The 21,098-nt window shown below is 42.8% G+C and overlaps 1 protein-coding gene across 7 annotated transcripts in view; it reads left to right on the top strand.

The window, feature by feature from the left end:
• Positions 1–19,096, top strand: part of ZNF385A (zinc finger protein 385A) — a 222,076-nt gene extending 202,980 nt beyond the window's left edge. For all 7 annotated transcript variants that reach the window (XM_072134675.1, XM_072134674.1, XM_072134673.1 and 4 more), the window contains 4 exons: positions 12,508–12,777; positions 12,860–13,038; positions 13,964–14,059; positions 15,361–19,096. In XM_072134675.1, coding sequence (XP_071990776.1) covers positions 12,508–12,777; positions 12,860–13,038; positions 13,964–14,059; positions 15,361–15,588 — 773 coding nt within the window. In that variant the 3' untranslated portion in view covers positions 15,589–19,096. The remainder of the gene's footprint in view (positions 1–12,507; positions 12,778–12,859; positions 13,039–13,963; positions 14,060–15,360) is intronic.
• Positions 19,097–21,098: the final 2,002 nt, after the last annotated feature.

The raw sequence follows: 21,098 nt of genomic DNA, 5'->3' as shown, positions 1-21,098 counted from the left end.
GAGGCAGGGTAGTTAAAAACAAAAAAGCCAAATGACACTAGTTACAGTTCAGATTACCATTTCTGATACCAAATTCTGGTAACCACCTTTTGATATAAGCCTCCTTCGAAAATCATGGATAATCTAGCTCTAATGATATGAAAAACCTAATACCCTCCGAGATGTGAGCCTCACTAGAGGAAAAAAAAAGCGACTCTGGTTAGTATTAAAGAAAGTGACCACCTAGGTTCTGCTACGTCTATGAAGAAAAGTCTTGAGTGCACACATCATAGCTCATTACATGGGAGGTACAGTTAAAGGTGTTTTTCCATTCCTCTGAGTAGTAAAACTTTCTAGGGCAGCTGTGTGCGTGAGCTCAGGGGGAGGTTAGTTTTTGGCACATTTGGGTGATATGCTGAGCCAAGAGATTTGCACTGATCATGTTCTGTGCTCTCATAATCCTTTCAATTCCTGTTTATTTGTTGCATTTAGACATTCCTTCATACCCTTCACATATTCATTTCTTAGGGAGAAATTACACTAACATGTGCCCACCGTACCGTAGCACAGTGGGCACATGTCGGCGCACAGGAGAGGAGATGGGCGGGCACGGAACGGTACGTTGCCACACGTTTGCTGTATCATACTGCTCTGTGCGCCCATTGCCGCCCAGTGGGGGACGTATATGTGCCGGCCGTATATACGTCCCCCAACAGCCGTGTGAATGCAGCCTTACTACGATGCTGAATTCTGGTTCCTCTATCCTGTAGTAGACATCAAGGTGCCTCTCTGTGTACATATTTCCTATGCTTTTCTATTAGTCATAAACATAGTCCTCAGTCATACACAGAACATCATTACCTGTGACCTTGTCTGCTGAATTCTTACCAGCATTACTCACTCCTATGACATTAAGTGGATTTTCTACTTGGAAAACATTTTTCGTAGAAATGGAAGGATTGACTTTTTTAGGAGGTTTCGTATATGAACCCTTTTAGAGTTAATTTAACAGACTATCCCCTGGGATGGCCTGCATATTCTGTAAAGGTCCTATCATTCATTTAGGCTCAGAACCTGTTATATTTTCCTCTGTCCCTATTATACTCTATGTTTAATGAAATCCTGCTGTTCATTGCACAGTTCTTCATTCAACATGTGGAATTAGGGAATGTTACTGTCATTTGAGTTCTGTGTTCAGAAAGAAAAGACTGCTTAACCCTTCTGATATAAAACCGCTTTCTTGTCACCTAGTTAACTATACAATGGTTGGGAGTGGGGAGAGACAGAGTATGTAATCTCAGACTTCTGGGGTATTGAATCCCCTGGACCACCCCGGACGATGACACAAGCCGACACCTGGGACCGGAGTCTAAGTGGCACCCGAGCTTCACCAGAGCCCACCGCAAAGCAAGTTGGTCTTGCTGCGGTGGGTGCCACCAGGTTGTTTCACAGACGCGACTTGTCCGCAGTGGCAGCCAAGGTCAAGGTACAGAATCAGCAGTCAATCTCGTACTCAGGGACAGGCAGATGGTCGAGACAGGAGGCTGTGGTTCAAGGTCAAGGACGGAGCAGGTGGTAAGGCTGGCAGCAAAGGAGCGAAGTCAAGGACAGGTTTGTTGTTAAAACGGGAGGTCAGAACACAGGTAACACTCACAGGAAGCTTTCTCAATGGCATGTAGCTCAAAGATCCGGTGGGGAATGCTGGGAGATGCCGGCCTAGATGGAAACCTGGGAAGTGGCCAGCGCCAATCAGCGGCACGCTGGGCCTTTAAATTTGAAAGTGCCAGCGAGTGCGTCCTAAGGAGCAGGGACGGGCACACTGGGCAGCCGGGACGAGAGCAGGAATGTGGAGAGGTAAGTGAGCTAAACGTAGCATTGGAAAACTGTCCAAACTAACGTCAGCTAACCAGGAAACTAGCTGGAGTCAACTTTAGTAATGTCCAGCGGAAAATTAAAGGTGTAGGGGGGGGAGGTGAGTATCCATGTCCGTTTTTTAATCCAGTCCTAAATCAGGTTCATCAAGATATTATTCAGTACACGTATCTACTGGTCCAGTAGTGCTAAGAGCATCCCTTTAATCCAGCATTTAGAAGTTTATGTTTCTCATGATACCTAAGGTAGCTCTATTTTTTTTAGCATTGTATATAAGGAAACTAAGATTCCTTTACCTCATTCAAGTCTTATATTATTCCCCTGGGAGTTGTTCTTCATGGAGCCTAATTTCTCCTGCCATTTATTTCTGAATAGCATCCTGCACCCTGACATTAGACGGATGGAGCATAAGCCATTAGTTCTGGACATTCTTTGATTGTCATACAAACCTGGTTGAGTGCCCTATAACCAGCAAATGTCATTATGGAGGAGATGAGCTCAGTCAGAGGCAACTCTCAGTGTTAGGGCTGGACGTAGATTTAGGAATCCCATTCCGGACACAGCACGCCCTCCTTATTCCTCACATCCACCCTTACACATTGGAGACTCGCTGCATGATTTCTATTCAGACCATGTCTTTGTGCCTTAACACATACTGGGAACCTATATATCAATTCGTCCTGTTTGAAAACCAGAGCAAAAATAGCAAAGATATCAAACAATGAAAATGCTTTGAAAGTGATGTTTCTTTTTTTCCAAGCTAAAATGATGCTATTTTTAACTGAGTTTTCTAACCTGGAAAGTTTCCTTTGAGTAAGACTGTCCTTGCTTCCAATCCTGGAATAAATCACTGCTGTCATTTTATTGTTTTTCTAGTGAACGGTTTAATATGTTGGCTCATTACATGTGAACAATCATGGTGTACATAGCATTTCTCATTCCTGTGCTCACTCACATGGTTCTACTTATCTGGTCCTTACTTCTTACACATATGGCTAAATACAGTTTCTCTAATTGACAGATTGACCATGTCTACTAAGCTGCAGAACATTTCATTAAATCATCATGGAGATAAAGTTTACACAGCTGCAGGGAAATTATATCCTGCTAATAAACACTTTAGAGAATCACTGAGGAGCTGGGTTAGGTATCGCCCAATGATACAAGAAGAGAGAGAGAATCACAGGTATCGTTGGGAAAATTAAATTGTATAAAATATAACTTTTAATAATTATACATTAAAATAAAACTCTCCAATATGTGCAAACGTGTGTGCAGAGTCGATGGGGACGTGCCACCCTATCGCACTGGTTGCTTAAAAACGGACTAGTTCCAGCTCAGAGAGTATGACCCACATGTTTCATTAGTAAGTGCAACTCAGTGGCTGGAGAGTAGGTACATCTATAGTCTAGAAAGATGTTCCCATTGGCTCGTATTCTGTTCTGAATACATTGAGGCAGTTTCGGGAGGTATTTCCCTAGATATTAAGGTCCTATGTGCTACATGTATTAGTGTCCTAATTTCTCATCACTCCACCTCTACGCGTTTCGCCCCTGATAGTGGGGCTCGTCAGGAGACACCTAGAGGATGAGGTATATTAAGTGAAGATTGCTATCCTCACTTCATGATGGACATATACAAAACAAAAGGAAAAACGCTGGCGTCCTGATGGTGGGCGCCAGCGTGTATTAGTCGTAGCCGCCGGCGCGGCGGATCAGCTGGAATATAAACCCGGCCGGCTCCGCCTTGTGGGCCGGGCATGCGATCTCATTGGAGAGGTTTCCGGCGACGTCCAGTGGAGTCCATGGGTGGCGCTCATGACGTCCTGGACCCACCCACTACAACATGATTGGTTCGCGTGTACCGGTGGGTGGTGGCTGACTAGCCAAGCCACGCCCTCCCAGATCGTGACGCTGTGAGGTCGCCGTTGCGAGAGAATGGATCTCTACTGCAATGGGTGGTGACAACCACACAGCGTCCCATGTATCAGCATCACAGGGGAGGGGTTGTCCCTCCATTGTAGGGGGCGTGCCTGGGTATCCATCCTCCGGTGAGTACCATGTCTCTGGACTGCAGTTCTATGGACCGCTACTGGAAAAATGACAGGGTAGATAATGTGTGATAAACGGGAAGAACGATACAGCCCCGTATATCAAACTGTGTATTTGATCCGACTATGTATCGATACATCAGATCATAATATCAATGCATCAGGTAGGATAATTATATCAATGCATCAAAGCCACATACATGAATGTGTTAGTCGATCAAGTGTATTTGATAGGGAGCAGTAGTGACGATGCCGTAGCACACATAATGGGGCATTGTGCCCAGCGTGTGCTGTTCTCAAAAAATGGCTATAGATGGGGCTCTTTTAAATGAATGGTGCGAAGGAGATGTTGTCATTTAAACCCTCTGGCTTCACACACTTCATTCGGAAGATCCATTGGGCTTCTTTTCGCAGAATATTATTATTCCAGTCCCCTCTTCTTGGAGACGGTCGAACTTTCTCAATGCCCTGAAATTTCAGGGCCTCCAGGTTACCGCCATGGTATTTGTGGACATGGTTGGCCAGCGGTCTGTCTTCTTCTCTTCTGATGTTACCTATGTGGTCCAGGATCCTCACCCTGAATTCTTTCATGGTTTTTCCCACATAGTTGAGAGGACATGGACACGTGGCTACATAAACCACTCCCATGGTGCGACAGTTGATAAATTCGCGGTTCTGGTAGGAAACCCCCGTCGTTACACTGCAGAAGTATTTACTTTGATTAATATGTTTACATGCCCTGCAGTCTCCACATCTATAGGTCCCCTTAATCCTATTTTTGTGGAGCCAGGTGTTATCTGATGCGATCGGTGCCAGATGGCTATGGACTAACCGGTCGCCCAGATTTTTGCCCCTTCTGTAGGTAATCGCTGGATGGATATCAATCCTGTCCTTTAGATCTTTATCATGGCAAAGGATCCCCCAGAACTTCTTCAGTATGTTTTTCACCTCTGGGGCTTTGTCATCGAATGTTCCTATGAGTCTGATGTTATTGTTACCATCCTCTTTTTGTTTAGGGACCAGTAAGGCAGTTCTATTCAGGCCCCTAGCGTGGCTTCTTGCCTCATCCAACACATTTTCAGGGTATCCCCTCTTTATAAATCGTTTCTTCAAGTCTCCTGCCTTCAAGTCATAGTCAAGTTTGGAAGAGCAATTTCTCCTGATGCGCAGGAACTGTCCCTTGGGTATCCCCCTTTTAAGTGTTGGTGGGTGATAACTCTGCCACATTAACAGGTTATTAGAGGCGGTCGGTTTACGGAACACTGAGGTTTCCAGGTTTCCTTCTCCTGTGATTGTTATAAGGAGATCAAGAAATGAGATCGTTTCCGACTGAATTTCCGAGGTCAATCTGATACCTAGATTATTCTCGTTGAGGGTATTAACAAAAGCAGAGAAGGATTCTTTCGTGTCCATCCATAGGAGCAGGACATCGTCTATGAATCTAATCCATAGACCAATCTTTGATGTCCACACTCCCATCTCCTCTGCAAAGACGAAACGCTCCTCCCACCAGCCCAGGAACAAGTTGGCGTATGTGGGAGCCATCGGGCTCCCCATCGCAGTGCCCCTGAGCTGGTGGAAGAAGCGCCCGTCAAACAAGAAATAGTTGTGTTCGAGTATGAAGATGAGGAGGTCCATAATGAACTGGTTATGATTGGCCAAGTGTGAGCCTCTGGTGGCGAGAAAGTATTTCACTCCCGTCTGGCCCTTATCGTGTGGGATTGAACTGTACAAAGCTTCTACGTCTAGACTAGCCAGAAATGTGCCCTGGGGGACCACGATGTCATCTAGTCTCCTCAGGACATCCATCGTGTCTCTCACATACGATGGGAGAGCTAGTACAAACGGGCGCAGAATCCTGTCTACATAGGTCGAAATGCCTTGGGTTAGGCTGTTTATGCCTGAGACAATCGGGCGTCCCTTGAGAGGGGGATAGCCCTTATGCACCTTCGGTAAACAGTAGAAGGTTGCAATGGTCGGATACTTGGGCATCAAAAAGTCAAACTCCCGTTGGTCAATCAGACCTGTATCCATAGCCATGGACAAGATTCTACGTAGTTGTACTGCAAACGTCTGGGACGGATCTTGCTGTAGTACCCTGTAGCAGTCCTTCTCCCCGAGAATAGATTGGCACATAAGTTTGTAATCGTTCCTTTCCATCAGAACCACATTTCCCCCCTTGTCTGATGCTTTTATTACAATGGAGTGATCGTTTTCCAGAGATAAGAGGGCTTGTATCTGGTTCCTATTAAGGTTAGATCTTGACCTATCCGACCCCGAGATGGCACATAGTTCCTTTGTGACCAACTCCTCAAAGATGTCGATCGTACTTGTGTCAAAGACTGGGGGGTTAGCTCTACTCTTGTTTCTTAGGTCTGTAAACGGACCCTCTCCTGGAGCTCTCTGGCCCTCATCCCAGAGCCCCTCCAGCGTTCTGAGGTTTGTCAGATCGGATTCTTCTATCCCTAGGGTTCTACAGGTTTTACGATCATTTATGGTCATAAATTTTGCCCATCTTAATTTGCGGGTAAAGAGTGCTAAATCCTTTACCCACGTGAATTGATCAAATCTGCACGTGGGCACAAAGGAGAGCCCTTTGGCTAACACTTGGATTTCATAGATGGAAAGGGAACGTTTGGAAAGATTGATAATCTGTAAATCATCTCCCCCATTAGTGGTCGTCATGGACACTTCCTCTTGAATTGATGGTTTGTCCATATCCAGGTTGGTGGGGTGTGGGGTATGTATCTCTAGGGTGGTAGTTGATCTTTGCGTTCTCGCAAGAGGTATTGGGTGATAGGGGGGACCTGTGATAAAAAAGGCTGTTCAGTGCCCGGGGTCCCAGATGGTCCTCTCCCTCTGCCTCTTGCTCTCCCCCTGCCACCCCTATTGCGTGCTCCACCTCTAGGGGTCCCTCTTTGTTTATTTCTATTGTCACTTTTTTTGGAGTTTGATCTTTCAGTGTCAGACAGTTCGTATTCCGAGGCTGAATTTTCTGATTCAGAGATAGACTGTGCAAGAGTTATATTCGATGACAAAGCCCCAGAGGTGAAAAACATACTGAAGAAGTTCTGGGGGATCCTTTGCCATGATAAAGATCTAAAGGACAGGATTGATATCCATCCAGCGATTACCTACAGAAGGGGCAAAAATCTGGGCGACCGGTTAGTCCATAGCCATCTGGCACCGATCGCATCAGATAACACCTGGCTCCACAAAAATAGGATTAAGGGGACCTATAGATGTGGAGACTGCAGGGCATGTAAACATATTAATCAAAGTAAATACTTCTGCAGTGTAACGACGGGGGTTTCCTACCAGAACCGCGAATTTATCAACTGTCGCACCATGGGAGTGGTTTATGTAGCCACGTGTCCATGTCCTCTCAACTATGTGGGAAAAACCATGAAAGAATTCAGGGTGAGGATCCTGGACCACATAGGTAACATCAGAAGAGAAGAAGACAGACCGCTGGCCAACCATGTCCACAAATACCATGGCGGTAACCTGGAGGCCCTGAAATTTCAGGGCATTGAGAAAGTTCGACCGTCTCCAAGAAGAGGGGACTGGAATAATAATATTCTGCGAAAAGAAGCCCAATGGATCTTCCGAATGAAGTGTGTGAAGCCAGAGGGTTTAAATGACAACATCTCCTTCGCACCATTCATTTAAAAGAGCCCCATCTATAGCCATTTTTTGAGAACAGCACACGCTGGGCACAATGCCCCATTATGTGTGCTACGGCATCGTCACTACTGCTCCCTATCAAATACACTTGATCGACTAACACATTCATGTATGTGGCTTTGATGCATTGATATAATTATCCTACCTGATGCATTGATATTATGATCTGATGTATCGATACATAGTCGGATCAAATACACAGTTTGATATACGGGGCTGTATCGTTCTTCCCGTTTATCACACATTATCTACCCTGTCATTTTTCCAGTAGCGGTCCATAGAACTGCAGTCCAGAGACATGGTACTCACCGGAGGATGGATACCCAGGCACGCCCCCTACAATGGAGGGACAACCCCTCCCCTGTGATGCTGATACATGGGACGCTGTGTGGTTGTCACCACCCATTGCAGTAGAGATCCATTCTCTCGCAACGGCGACCTCACAGCGTCACGATCTGGGAGGGCGTGGCTTGGCTAGTCAGCCACCACCCACCGGTACACGCGAACCAATCATGTTGTAGTGGGTGGGTCCAGGACGTCATGAGCGCCACCCATGGACTCCACTGGACGTCGCCGGAAACCTCTCCAATGAGATCGCATGCCCGGCCCACAAGGCGGAGCCGGCCGGGTTTATATTCCAGCTGATCCGCCGCGCCGGCGGCTACGACTAATACACGCTGGCGCCCACCATCAGGACGCCAGCGTTTTTCCTTTTGTTTTGTATATGTCCATCATGAAGTGAGGATAGCAATCTTCACTTAATATACCTCATCCTCTAGGTGTCTCCTGACGAGCCCCACTATCAGGGGCGAAACGCGTAGAGGTGGAGTGATGAGAAATTAGGACACTAATACATGTAGCACATAGGACCTTAATATCTAGGGAAATACCTCCCGAAACTGCCTCAATGTATTCAGAACAGAATACGAGCCAATGGGAACATCTTTCTAGACTATAGATGTACCTACTCTCCAGCCACTGAGTTGCACTTACTAATGAAACATGTGGGTCATACTCTCTGAGCTGGAACTAGTCCGTTTTTAAGCAACCAGTGCGATAGGGTGGCACGTCCCCATCGACTCTGCACACACGTTTGCACATATTGGAGAGTTTTATTTTAATGTATAATTATTAAAAGTTATATTTTATACAATTTAATTTTCCCAACGATACCTGTGATTCTCTAATAAACACTTTAGGGCTGGCTGATATCTTCCCATACATTAATATACCATACAAAAGCATGTCTATTCTGCACTAAATGTCACCGTTAACATATAGGGTTGTCTACTGCCAAGCATGGTTATAGCATACCAATAATGGCTCTGACCTCTTGGTATAGCAATTGTACGCCCTTGTGCCTGTGTGAATTCTATCTCAGGTCCGGTAAATTCTGTACCAGGTGGGCCCACTGTCTGTGCCTGCACACCCCCCTAACCTGCCTACTTAGCGTGGTGTTGTAGGGGGATAAAATGTCAGAATTCCTGGCAATGTGCCAGGAATTGTGACTTTTTCATGGCTTGTTTGCCAGAAAATGGGCGTGCAAGCCATAATAAGGGGCACCCAAGTATTTAAAAATAATGTAAACGATGACTGTAAGAAAGTCTAGACATTGTAGACCCCTGTATCAGCTCTGGTCTATTGCCTGTACTTTTCACTTGGTACACATTCTGCTTGCTCTGCCCTTGAATTGTCCACTGACCATGTCCCTGTCTGAACCTTGGTACTACATTGAGCTGTCACTAGTACTAGGACTATTCTCAGAAGTATCATCTGGTTGGTCCCCCCCCCATAGGGCGTTGAAAACAGGGAGCCCTGGCAGGTATCAAAAAAAATCACTGGCAAGGAATGGGTAAACAACTGCTTCTCGGAAGGTTACACTGGAAATTCTTTTGGAGTCACCACAACATCACTCCACCTAACTACCACACTCCTACCTTCACTCCTACCTACACCACCCACTGGAGCAAACACCAAGGAAAATGAAGGGATGAGGGTTACTATGGCTGAAGTAAGAGTGGCCGCCTCCAACCTCAAAGCAAACAAGGCTGTTGGGCTGGATGGAATTTGTCCAGGAAACTACAAGGACTTTATCATTGCACTCAAATCCCATGTAAATCTTTTCCCATTAAGCTATATATTTTCCTGTGCCTAAAAATAAAAAAAATGTGGTTCATGTTGTTGGGTGACAATATGTTGCTATTGTCTCGTTCCCTTGAGCTCTGTTTTGTGCTCTCAACTATAATATGTCAACTGGATCCATAAAATACACACACACCCCAAAATGCAGCCAAGAGGCTCGAATACAGATCCAGTTAGTCACATAGCAACAATAATAAACATTCTCACTGTCTGACTCCCACCATGTAAAATGTCCTCAAACACCACCCCAGCGTCTTATATAACTACAGAAATTGAGATCATTCTTCTTGGGAGAACTCCTACAGCTTTCCACTAAACTCATTGATCCCAATTATTCATCTTTTTCTCACAGATTAAAAAACAACAGGACCAAAAAAGTCCCTAAAACAACAACAGTAGATATATATGTGTATTTCTGCCTGAAATTCCAGCTTGTTTATATGAAATTCCTCCAAGAATGTTCCAAAATAGGGACAAAATAAACACGTTGAGAAATCAAGACTTGGGGATTTGTTCTGCTATTATTTAGAATACTAGAAGGGGTCAGCCCTATGTCTCACTGTTTAGAAATGGTGCAGGTGGTCCAGGGTTCAAATCTACTTGTTTCCGACCACACCATAAAATCATACGGATCAGGTGCACTTGGAATAGGGAATATTTCTAATCTCTGTACAGAAATAATGTGTGAGTTTGTACTGTATAAATGACAAAAATTTTAATATGAAAGGAAATAATAAGCCTTTATTAAAAATTCACCTTGCTGGAAAGCTCGCAGCAGCATGAATTTGGGAATATGTTAGGAGCTTACCTCCAGTATTTTACTTATAAAATTAACTTTTATTTCTATTCAAATAAAGCACAAGTGCTCTGGGGGGCGTCACCAAAGCCTCTAAGGGCTCCTGTGTCTCAGTCTTTTGCATACCCGCCAAAAACACTTCTCCTAGCCTCCCTGCACCCTCAGCCCTCCCCATTCTCGTTGGGTGCCGGAAACTTCACTGCAGCAGTATATCAGCAGAGTATCAGCTCTGTGCTATTGTGAGATTTCATCACAGAGAAGAGGTTGGAGAGCACAAAGGGAATAGAAAGGCAGTTACAAGTGGTTTGGGAGCAGGGATGCAAAAGCCAAAAAAAAACCCATGTCCCGAAGGGGCTCTGGTGACACCCCTGAAGCACTTGTGCTGCATTTGAAGAAAGATAAGTAATAATAATTCCTTTATTTATATAGCGCACATAGATTACGTAGCACTACACAGAGCTTGTCAAATCAATCCCTGTCTCCATGCCGCTTACAATCTAGTTAACTTACCAGTATGTTTTGCAGTGAGGGAGGAAACCGGAGGACCCGGAGGAAACTCACGCAAACACTGTAGATAATAATAGAGTCCAAGGTCATGTAATGTCACATAGGTGCAAGACTCATTATAACATACAGCTCTGATTACTCTCTGTGACCATAGTACCAATTTTTTATCCATGGGAATTAAACAATGAAACTTCCTGTTGAATGTTGCCAAGCTAAGATCTAGAAAACTCTGAGGAATTTTTGCTGAATGTATATTGGAAAATTGAATAACGTTTCACTTCACAAACAATATCAATTATTTTCTGAAAGTGCTTTGAGTTGTTGCCCCAGGTTCCACAAAATTGTCATACAATGTACATACAGTGTTGGCTTTCTTTATACTTTACTGTACTGAATTGTACAGTGTGCAATTATACAAAGTACAGTGTGTGCACCTGTGCGACATTATGGTAATAATATAGGAATTTGAGTATGGAAAGGGACCATAAGTGCTTCGCCCATGGCATAACATACTTAAAATAATCCAGCCCCGCAGCAGAAAATCCTCATGTAGACTCATATACTTGGTTATAGATAGCTACTGTTATTTTTTCCATTTTCATGATGAGAGATGAATATTAGACTATTAGTATTCTAAAAAAACATACCTTTCACTTACATTGTACATAATGAAGGGAAAATGAAGAATTCTAATGTAGAATTTCCCTTCTGGATTCCTGGAATCATGGTGGTCATCTAATTCTCGACACTGGATCCTCTGTAGCAAATCAGAATAAGATACAGAATAAGTTAGAGTATAAGTAGAATTTCGAATCAATGTTATCTTGTATGACCAACACTAAGGTTGCAGTCACACATTGCAGTTAAAAATGTATCACAATTAGTTTTGGGGTGGTTTTAGGTGGTATCACTTATTTTAACAAGTGAAAGACATGAAATCAACAGGTGAATGATATTTGTGGAACAGCTTTCTCCTTCAAAATCTCATTCACCCATTCAGTTCATGTCTTTCACCTGTGAAATTGACGAAACTGCACCTAAATTCACCTCAAAACTAATTGTGATGCAGTTTTAACTGCAACATGTGACTGCACCCTCAGACTTGCCACCTCAGTCAGCATCTTGTCCACACATAAGACCCTGTGTGAATTGGCACATGAGACAGTGCTGGAAGCAAACACTCATACACCTGCGAAATGATGACACCATTGAGAAGATGGAGTTCTTCCAATTAATTCTTCGATGAGTAATCTGACCCTTGTGTCTCATACTGGAAGTCTATGTTATCCAAAATAACATCTAGGCGTTACACTTGATTCTATTCCTTGTAATTCTCAATATTCTTACCTCTCATAAGTATTGTAGTGGTTGGTGTTTCTTATTGATCTGTAAACTACTTGCCAAGCTTCATTGTTCTCATCTTTTATATCCTTTGTTAGACAATGTTTTTTTTTTGTGCCCCTTTTTACATTAGATCAACCAGGCATGGACAGTTCAGAAATACTTTCTGAAGAAAGTCCAGAGACCATGATCACCCATGACAACACTGAAACTGAGTATGCGCAGCCCCCATCTGAGCCCGCCACTGGTGACACAAAATCTCTTTCTTCTACTACTTCTGTAAATGGTGGAACAAGTGCTCCTGCTTCAGAGAACGATGATGACAAAACCAAGAAGTTACTGTATTGTGCCCTCTGCAAAGTGTCAGTCAACTCCTTGTCACAACTGGAGGCCCATAATAAAGGTTAGAATTGAGTGCCAGAGACATCATGATCTAGAGAAGATACAGTAAACTTTATATTAATATTTTCTCATTATGGTTATAGGTACAAAGCACAAAACTATCCTTGAAGCTCGAAGTGGTCTTGGTCCAATAAAGGCTTATCCACGACTTGGAGGGCTGACAAATGGATCAACTGGACCTTCAGACTCCAACACCCAGGAAAGAACTTTTCACTGTGAGATCTGTAATGTCAGAGTCACCTCTGAAGGGCAGCTCAAGCAGGTATATATACAAATTAACTAGATTTTATTTTTTGCTAATAGTCATCACCAAACGTAAAATTTAGTATTAAAGTGGTTGAGATTTATAGACACTTATCCTCTATCCCAAGATTCAGATTGCTGGAACCACCAAGAACTGGTGAACTAAAGATCCCTAAAGTACTCATTGGGGCACATTTACTAAGGGACCGCTGAGCGCTTCTTCGTCGGGTTTCCCGGCGATTTCCATTTTGCGCCTAATTGCCCCAGGATTTTGACGCACGTGATCGGATTTTGGTGCATCGGCGCCGGCTTGCACGCTACAGAAATCGGGGGGCATGGCCGTCGGACAACCTGACGGATTCAGACAACGTGCAAGATTTAACATTTAGAATAGTGTTGTAAGACACGCACGTACAAGCATCGGGAAGAAGAAGGTGAACTCCGGCGGACCTCGGCAGGGAAGCGACGGATGCAGGAAGTTGGGCACACGATCTTCATGAATCGCACCGGACTTCATCCTTGTCGGACCATCGGAATTGGGGATCGCGACAGGGCCAGGTAAGTAAATTTGCCACAATGTGTCCCCCGGAAAGCATATCTACCTCCACTCCACCTATAGAACTTCAGGGTACTGTCTGCTGACCCTTTATCATGATTTATGGGAGACCCAATGGTCGGAGCCCAGTATTAATATACTTAACACAGGACTATGTCATTCTTAATGCACTTTCAGATGTTGCACTCTATTCATTTCAACGTAGGACAGAGAAGCCATTTATTCCAGCCATTTATATCCTTCATGTTGTGAGGGAAGGATTTATTATATAAAATAATCAGAATACAGTACAGAAACATTTAAAAAAGAAATTCTGTAATTAAAACAATTCTATGTTTTTGAATTTTACTGAATAAAAATAAACCTTGCTTTAATTTACATCTACCAGCACATCTCAAGCCGTAGACATCGTGATGGAGTATCAGGGAAGCCCAATCCTCTACTGAGTCGGCACAAGAAACAACAAACTCTACAAGAGCTTACGGTAGGTTTTATAAAAAAAGTAAAATTACTGGACGTATTTAACATCCCTCAATGATGGTCATTTGGTATAAATACAGGCGGTCCCCTACTTAAGAACACCCGACTTACAGACGACCCCTAGTTACAAACGGACCACTGGATATTAGTAATTTACTGTACTTTAGCCCCAGGCTACAATAAACAGCTGTAACAGTTATCACAGGAGTCTGTAATGAAGCTTTATTGTTAACCCTGGTTCTTATGACAATCCAACATTTTTAAAATCCAGAGACCAAAAAAATTCTGGGGCTCCAATTATAAAATATACAGTTCCGACTTGCATAGAAATTCAACTTGAGAACAAAACTACAGACCCTATCTTGTATGTAACCCGGGGACTGCCTGTAGTTGCACATTTCAGTAAATGCTGGATACGTATATACAAATAAAGATTATTATTATTACATTCAAAACAATTTGAGAATGTTGCTATTTTTCCAAAAAGAATGTGGGGTGGAAATAAGACCATCCATGGCCAACAATTTGTAAATTGTACTTAAAGAGAACCTGTCAGTAGAAATTGAACTGATAAACCACTACCATTATGTTATCAATCAGCTAAACAGCTTTACGATCATATTTCTTTCATGGCCCCGCATGGTGGCATCATCTATAGAATTGAACTTTGAAGTGAGATGTAAATATATAAAGTCATGGAGGCAGAGAGCTTAGCACTGAAGTCAAGCTCTCCCAGTCTCAGAAAGCCCTGTTATTGACATCATGCAATCACAGTATGGAGTGCTGGTTAGTGATGACCCAGGGCCTTAGGGAATTAAATACAGCTAAGGGGGCTATTCGAGGCAGAGAGAGATTGACTTCAGTGCTAAACTCTCCACCTCCCTGATTATCAGTATGATGCCACCAAGTTGGGCCATATAAGGAATATGGTAGTGGTTAATTATGTCAGTTTCTGCTGACAGATACCTTTACCCCATAACCCATTATGATATACATGTATGCTGTAATGTGTTAAGGGTGTGTGAAGAGGGTGGGGGGTGTTGCCTGCATTATGTTGTTTGTTTTTTTTTAAATGGGCATGGTACTTAATGGGTTAAATACCTACAACAGTTACTGGCTGGTGTAGAGTTAATTCCGCAATGTTCTCCAATTAATAAGGGACACATTAAACAGTACTTTTCACCCCAACTCTTTGTATCTGACACAAATTGTAGCTTCTATGATTCCTGAGAAATGTTAGTTTCAGCACCCCTAAAAAGCGATACATTTAAAATATTTGTCCTTTTTTTCTCTTTGTTTATATAGACCAGTCTGGTGTTTCCAAAGGACTTTTCAAAAACATTATCTGCAGGTCTTCTTCCCAGTCCTCTGGCAGTGGCAATGGCAGCCGCCGCTGTGTCCTCTCCGCTGGGTCTACGTCCTGCTGCCACTCCTCCCCTCCTACAAGCTCCCCCACTGACACACCACTTACTGCGACCAGCTCCTGGGCCCATCAGAACTGCACATGGAACTATATTGTTCTCCCCGTATTGAGGAGAAGCCGTCTACCTTCACCATGTAACACTAATCCACTGGAACTTGAGCCTGCACAAAAAGACCAGGACAGGAACTAACCAGCTGCCTCTTTGCTCAGTATCTTCCCTTTCCTCAGAAATATATAGAAACTGGAATTCATGGACATTGCTTTCCCAGGACGCAAGCAGCAAAAGAGCCTGTGCGGAATTTCTGAAGGTTAATACTGACTGGAATACGAGCTGAGACAGCGAAATAACCTGCCATTAGAAAGAGACAGGCGGCTCAGGGCCTATTTTAGGGAACTGATATTAGTGATAAATGGGTGCACAGCTGGGAATAGGGATAGTATTGGCATTTTCTTTTGGTCCTTCATGGATTGACCTAAATGACTGAGAAGAAACACTGGGTCCCATATAAACTGTTTCTGGAGTGTATGGGGGTACATTGATGCTGCTGTGTTTAGAGAAGCCCTTTCACTTGGAAAAAGGAGGAAGAAAGTCAGGAACAACATGTGACCGTCCATGTGCTTTCTAGCCTGCCCGTACACATATAGTTTCAATTTTTCCAGTTCCAATCTCTTATTTTTTTCAATATCTTCAGGGAGTAGCATATGTTCTTCATTTATTTCCTTTGATGAATTATGATGAGCTCTTAACCACTGGGAAAAACATCATCTATATACTGTAAATGTATAATGGTAGTAAGATTTTCCTATGCATTACCCACTTGGAGCGCAGGGTTGTCTACGCTGAAGACATTAGCCATAGCCTTGTATTTGTCCAATGTAGACATTCTGAGTTGTGCCGTCTTTCCACACCAGAAATAGGTAACATGTTTTTGTCCAACTGCATTGAAACTACAAGTATAACTTGTGAGCTTCTACTTGGATAGGGATGATGGAAATAACATCCCCCGTCAAACTAGCTTCAATTTCACCTTAGATTTTTCATCTCTTTTTTCCCATGTGCCCCCTACAGCAACCAGGTACTGCTAAAGCAATTTCTATACATAGATATATTTTTATTGTGTCTACATTGTACAGCAACGAAGGTCAAACTATCTTCACAAAAAAATAACAGATACAGCTAGTGGGTCGATTGGAACAAAGTGTAAGGGGGATATGTTCCAAGAACAGGAACATGTCTATAAGGCCACAGTCACACCTTATTTTGTTCACATTACCATAAATTGGATAGTTTATAAATAGTTTTTGAGCCATTATCCTTCTACTGTCCTTCTATTGTATATGGTCACCTCTAGCGCTTAGTGGGTAGGAAACAAACCATATGGAGAGTGTAGAAAGTGGGGTAGCACTTTCCCAGAGTTGGGATGGTATCGGACCATAACTCACTCATCTTACCTTTGCTTATGTCCCCTACATAATAAGCCGTAATCCTACCTTACATGTTAGATGGCGGAATAGAGCGAGGGGCCTTGTGTTTTCTCCGCCTAGTGCACGTGCTTCTAGAATGAGGTACATTAACCACTTTTGAAACTACTCGCACAAACTGTTTGTCGTCTACGAAAGAGGCTCTTGTACTTTGACAATCGTTTTATTTATTTGATAGAGGAATTCTTCCTAAGACTATGCAATTGTTTTTGTGCTACGTATGTATTTTCCGTCTCCATACCTGACATTTATGTATTCGTACGCCACCTCCCAGCTGTTAGTGAATAGAAGCGGCGGGAAATGTGGCAATGTGGCATTAGTCTTAACTTAAACCTAAATGACATGTATAATAAGCAAGCACGCAATTATAAGCTGCTCGTACAGTAAGTAGTATTAAACAGACCGACGTAGCAATAATACACGGACAAGAGGAAGCCATTGGATGACCATTGACCCGCAGCCATTAAGAAGCCAAAGAGCTCACAATGTCAGGACCATTACACACTCATACGACTCCTCTGGGCTAATGTATAAAGATAAAATAGCTGTCTTAATAAATTCTAAATAGTTTACTGTGTTCAGCTCTTAGTTTTGATTCAGCTGTAAGCTGTGGTCACGCTCATGCATCTCCATAGGTTTATATGTACTTGTATTCACCCATCCAACCTGCATGTTATCACACATCGTAACCCGAATCCCATATTAATGAAGACGGACTTGCCTTGAACTATATGAATTTGGTAAAAGGAGTATTTTACATCAGTTGCTTTCTTTTGTGTACACCTTTTACTTCTTATATTAAAATAGGCTAAAGCCAGAAGTTATTTTAAGGTGAAATCCAGGGGAAAAAATAATATTTTACAAATGTTGATCCAACTTGGGTAAATAAATATACTCAATCATGCCCTATATTTGTCCCCCACATATAAGTTTTTGCAAAGTGTTAGGGCAACAGTACTACTTGTAGTTGGTCTCTATGATTTAGGAAGTATAGAGACAGTTTGCAAAACTTGCCCCTTTAAATACTCGCTAGGTAGGGGTGAGCAAATCTATTAGATAGCTCATTGATTAGGTATGAATCTGGCATTTTCAGGGACCAAATAATATTGAAATCTTTTCTGATCCACTTTGCTTCAGGATATATGGATCGAAAAATTTGGACCCGAACCGAATCTATTGAAAAATTCTGCAAAGTTTTGCACAAATGGAATCTTTGATGATTCATTCCTATCTAGCGGTGTTTTTTTTAACCAACATTAGATCCATTTCTTAAATTGTTCTATACAGTTCTAAGTTGAAACAATATTATGATGTCCTTATTGTAACGAGGTCATTTACAGCTTGTAGGTACAGTGCAAAAATATAACCCCATTCCCATTTCACATTGTAACATCTCTGCTAACTTTATTTCTCTTTCCATCCCTTTATTAAAGGAGTTTTTTTTGTCTTTGTCTGCATCTTGACGTTATATAATAGAAGAGCACATTTTGATCATTTCTATTAGGTAATATGGTTACACCTTATTGTTAGGTAACTGCCCTTTTAAGACTACTACCCGATGTCTTGGTCCATCCCTATTATTGCATGTGGCAGCAATAAGGTATCATATATTCAGACCTGGTTTGCACTGTTTTTAGCTGTTGTAAATAACCCCTATTGTTTGTTCTTGATCCCACCATTGATGGAACCATCCAGGGCATGTTACATACATGTATTACTCTTGGAGAGTTGCCTATCCTTCCACGTGTTATGTTGCACCTGGGCACACACTGTCATTGATGACCTTAGGAAGCTGTTGTGTGGGACGGGACGTGGAAGCATTGCTGTGGTGAGCATCATAGCATCAGTAGGAAGGCGGCCTACCTAGCCATCCACCAAGCTTCTTTCCCTAACAAGAACATGTACTGAAGCTGTCTTTGCAATAAAATATTTGTGCTGGCCGGCACAAGAAGACACTCAGGATCTTGTCTGTTTGAAGTAATAATAGGGTAATCCTATCAATTGACCTGCCTACAGTCGCTCATTGCTACAAGCTGCACCCACAGCTACCGTCTTGTGCCACACTGCAGGCTCCTGGCGTCTCAGGCATCTTACTGACAAACCTAAATAAAACATGTCTTCCTTTTTGTAAGCAAATCTTGCCTCCTTGAATTCTTATAAGACGTAAAGTAACCCAGGCAGCAGCTGTTGCTATAATATTAGGCAGTGTTTGGTTGCTATGGTGGACACCTTACTGTAGCAGCCAAGTTTGGAGAGCAAAAAGCCCCCAATGGAGAGAAAGGGTGTTTTGCGAAGACTGGTTTTGGAAATTAGTCCAACCATATTAAAATTTTATGATCTGTGAGGTCACTGCATCCCGTTCCATAATCCAGTACCTGGTGCCGTCATCTATTTCTCTTCCCTTCGTTTGTGTGGAGAAAGCTGCAGTAATTACATGAGGCCTTACAGCTTTTCTCAGTACAAATCATCTCTGGGTTAAGATTACAGTTTTCAGCTTCAGTGTCAGAATAATCCCCTCTGGCAGTGTACGCCTTCTTATTGTGCTATTTGCAGCCAAATATTCACAGAGATCCTCGAGACATTAACCAGAGATGGGGCGTATTCATCAAGTCATATGTGCAGAGTAATGGAAATGCTGGGTTTTATTTATTAGAGATCTTATTCTGTATATTTTGTTCAATTTTACTTTAGACTATAGACTTTAATTCACAGTGTCAATGCTCAGCCTGCACTCCTAGCTAGGCACAACAGGGATCATAAAATCCCTCACTCAATAAGCAAAGGTATCAAAAGTGTAATCTTTCAGCGGCTATAAGTTGTGCAATATCCACAGAACCCCCTACAGATCATGAGAACGGGTGGTCTAATGGGGTCCTAGGTAACTCCGTTGGACCCCCTCGTCGCCCCCCGGGTTGAATTGAGCAGACGGCTGCGCATGTCCGTTCTACTCCATTCATCTCTATGGGGCTGATGGAGATTGCCGAGCACCAGCAGAGAGATGAATGGAGAAGAACGGAAATGCACACCTGTCTGCTTTATTTATCTCAGGGAGTGATGAGGGGTCCGATGGAGTTACCTCTGACACCGTCAGCCCCCCATTCTCCTGATTTGTGGGGGGGTCTCATCACTGAGACCCCCAGCAACCAGCACGTTAGACCCTATACTGTGGATAGGGCCTAACTTGTTTGTGGGAAAACCCATTTAAACATTTTACAGGCTTAGATGGCTTTGCCCATGAAAGAAAATTCTCAAATTGTAAACCCCTAGTGAAGTTTATAGCATAAAGGTCATTTTTAACCTCTTACTTTACAATTTTACTCAGTTGATATTTTAGCTCCCAAAACTCAGTGATGGTCAATGTCAAATAAGTTGTGCTCACCATACCGAGTCCAGACACCATAGCCATGCATAACTATGGGGATATATATCTGGCCACAAATTTGCGACCGCATATACTTCCCTCAAGCGGTCGTGTGAATGTGGCTTAGTGCAGTTTGCTTCACTAATCTGCACTTTGCGGCACATTATTTAATGGTGTCGCGGACTCTTAATTAATCTGGTCTGTTTTCAGGATGTGACGCAGTTGTACCTTTTTTTCTTGTTGCTCTTTGCTTCATGATGTTGCAACAGGATTATGTCTGATTAAAGTAAAAAATGTGACGTAAACTAGGAACACACACTACCGCACCCCTTTAGGTACACAGTTTTCAAAGGTGTCAGACAAAATGCAACTGCAACACAAAAGTGTTTTTAATATTTACAGTTACTCTTTAATCAATGAAAAAATGATGAAAAATGAAATCTCAAGTAATGCAAATTTAAAAATTATGACTAATGAATAAAATAATAATCAAAATGATATAAACTAAAACATTACAAGCAGACCCCAGGTTACAGTATTTTTCGGACTATAAGGCGCATCGGGGTATAAGGCGCACAATCAATAAATGCCTGCTAAAACATCTAGGTTCATATATAAGGCGCACCGGATTATAAGGCGCACAATCAATAAATGCCTGCTAAAACATCTAGGTTCATATATAAGGCGCACCAGATTATAAGGTGCACCTGATTATAAGAATGAATGACCAGCAGGTGGCAGACCTGTGCACAGTTCAAGACAGCTGTTGTCTGTAAG

The sequence above is a fragment of the Engystomops pustulosus genome, chromosome 2 (assembly GCF_040894005.1).
Source record: "Engystomops pustulosus chromosome 2, aEngPut4.maternal, whole genome shotgun sequence".
In the NCBI taxonomy this organism is placed as follows: Eukaryota; Metazoa; Chordata; class Amphibia; order Anura; family Leptodactylidae; genus Engystomops; species Engystomops pustulosus.
Note: the sequence above shows the minus strand (reverse complement) of the source record. Positions and strands in the feature narration are given on the sequence as shown.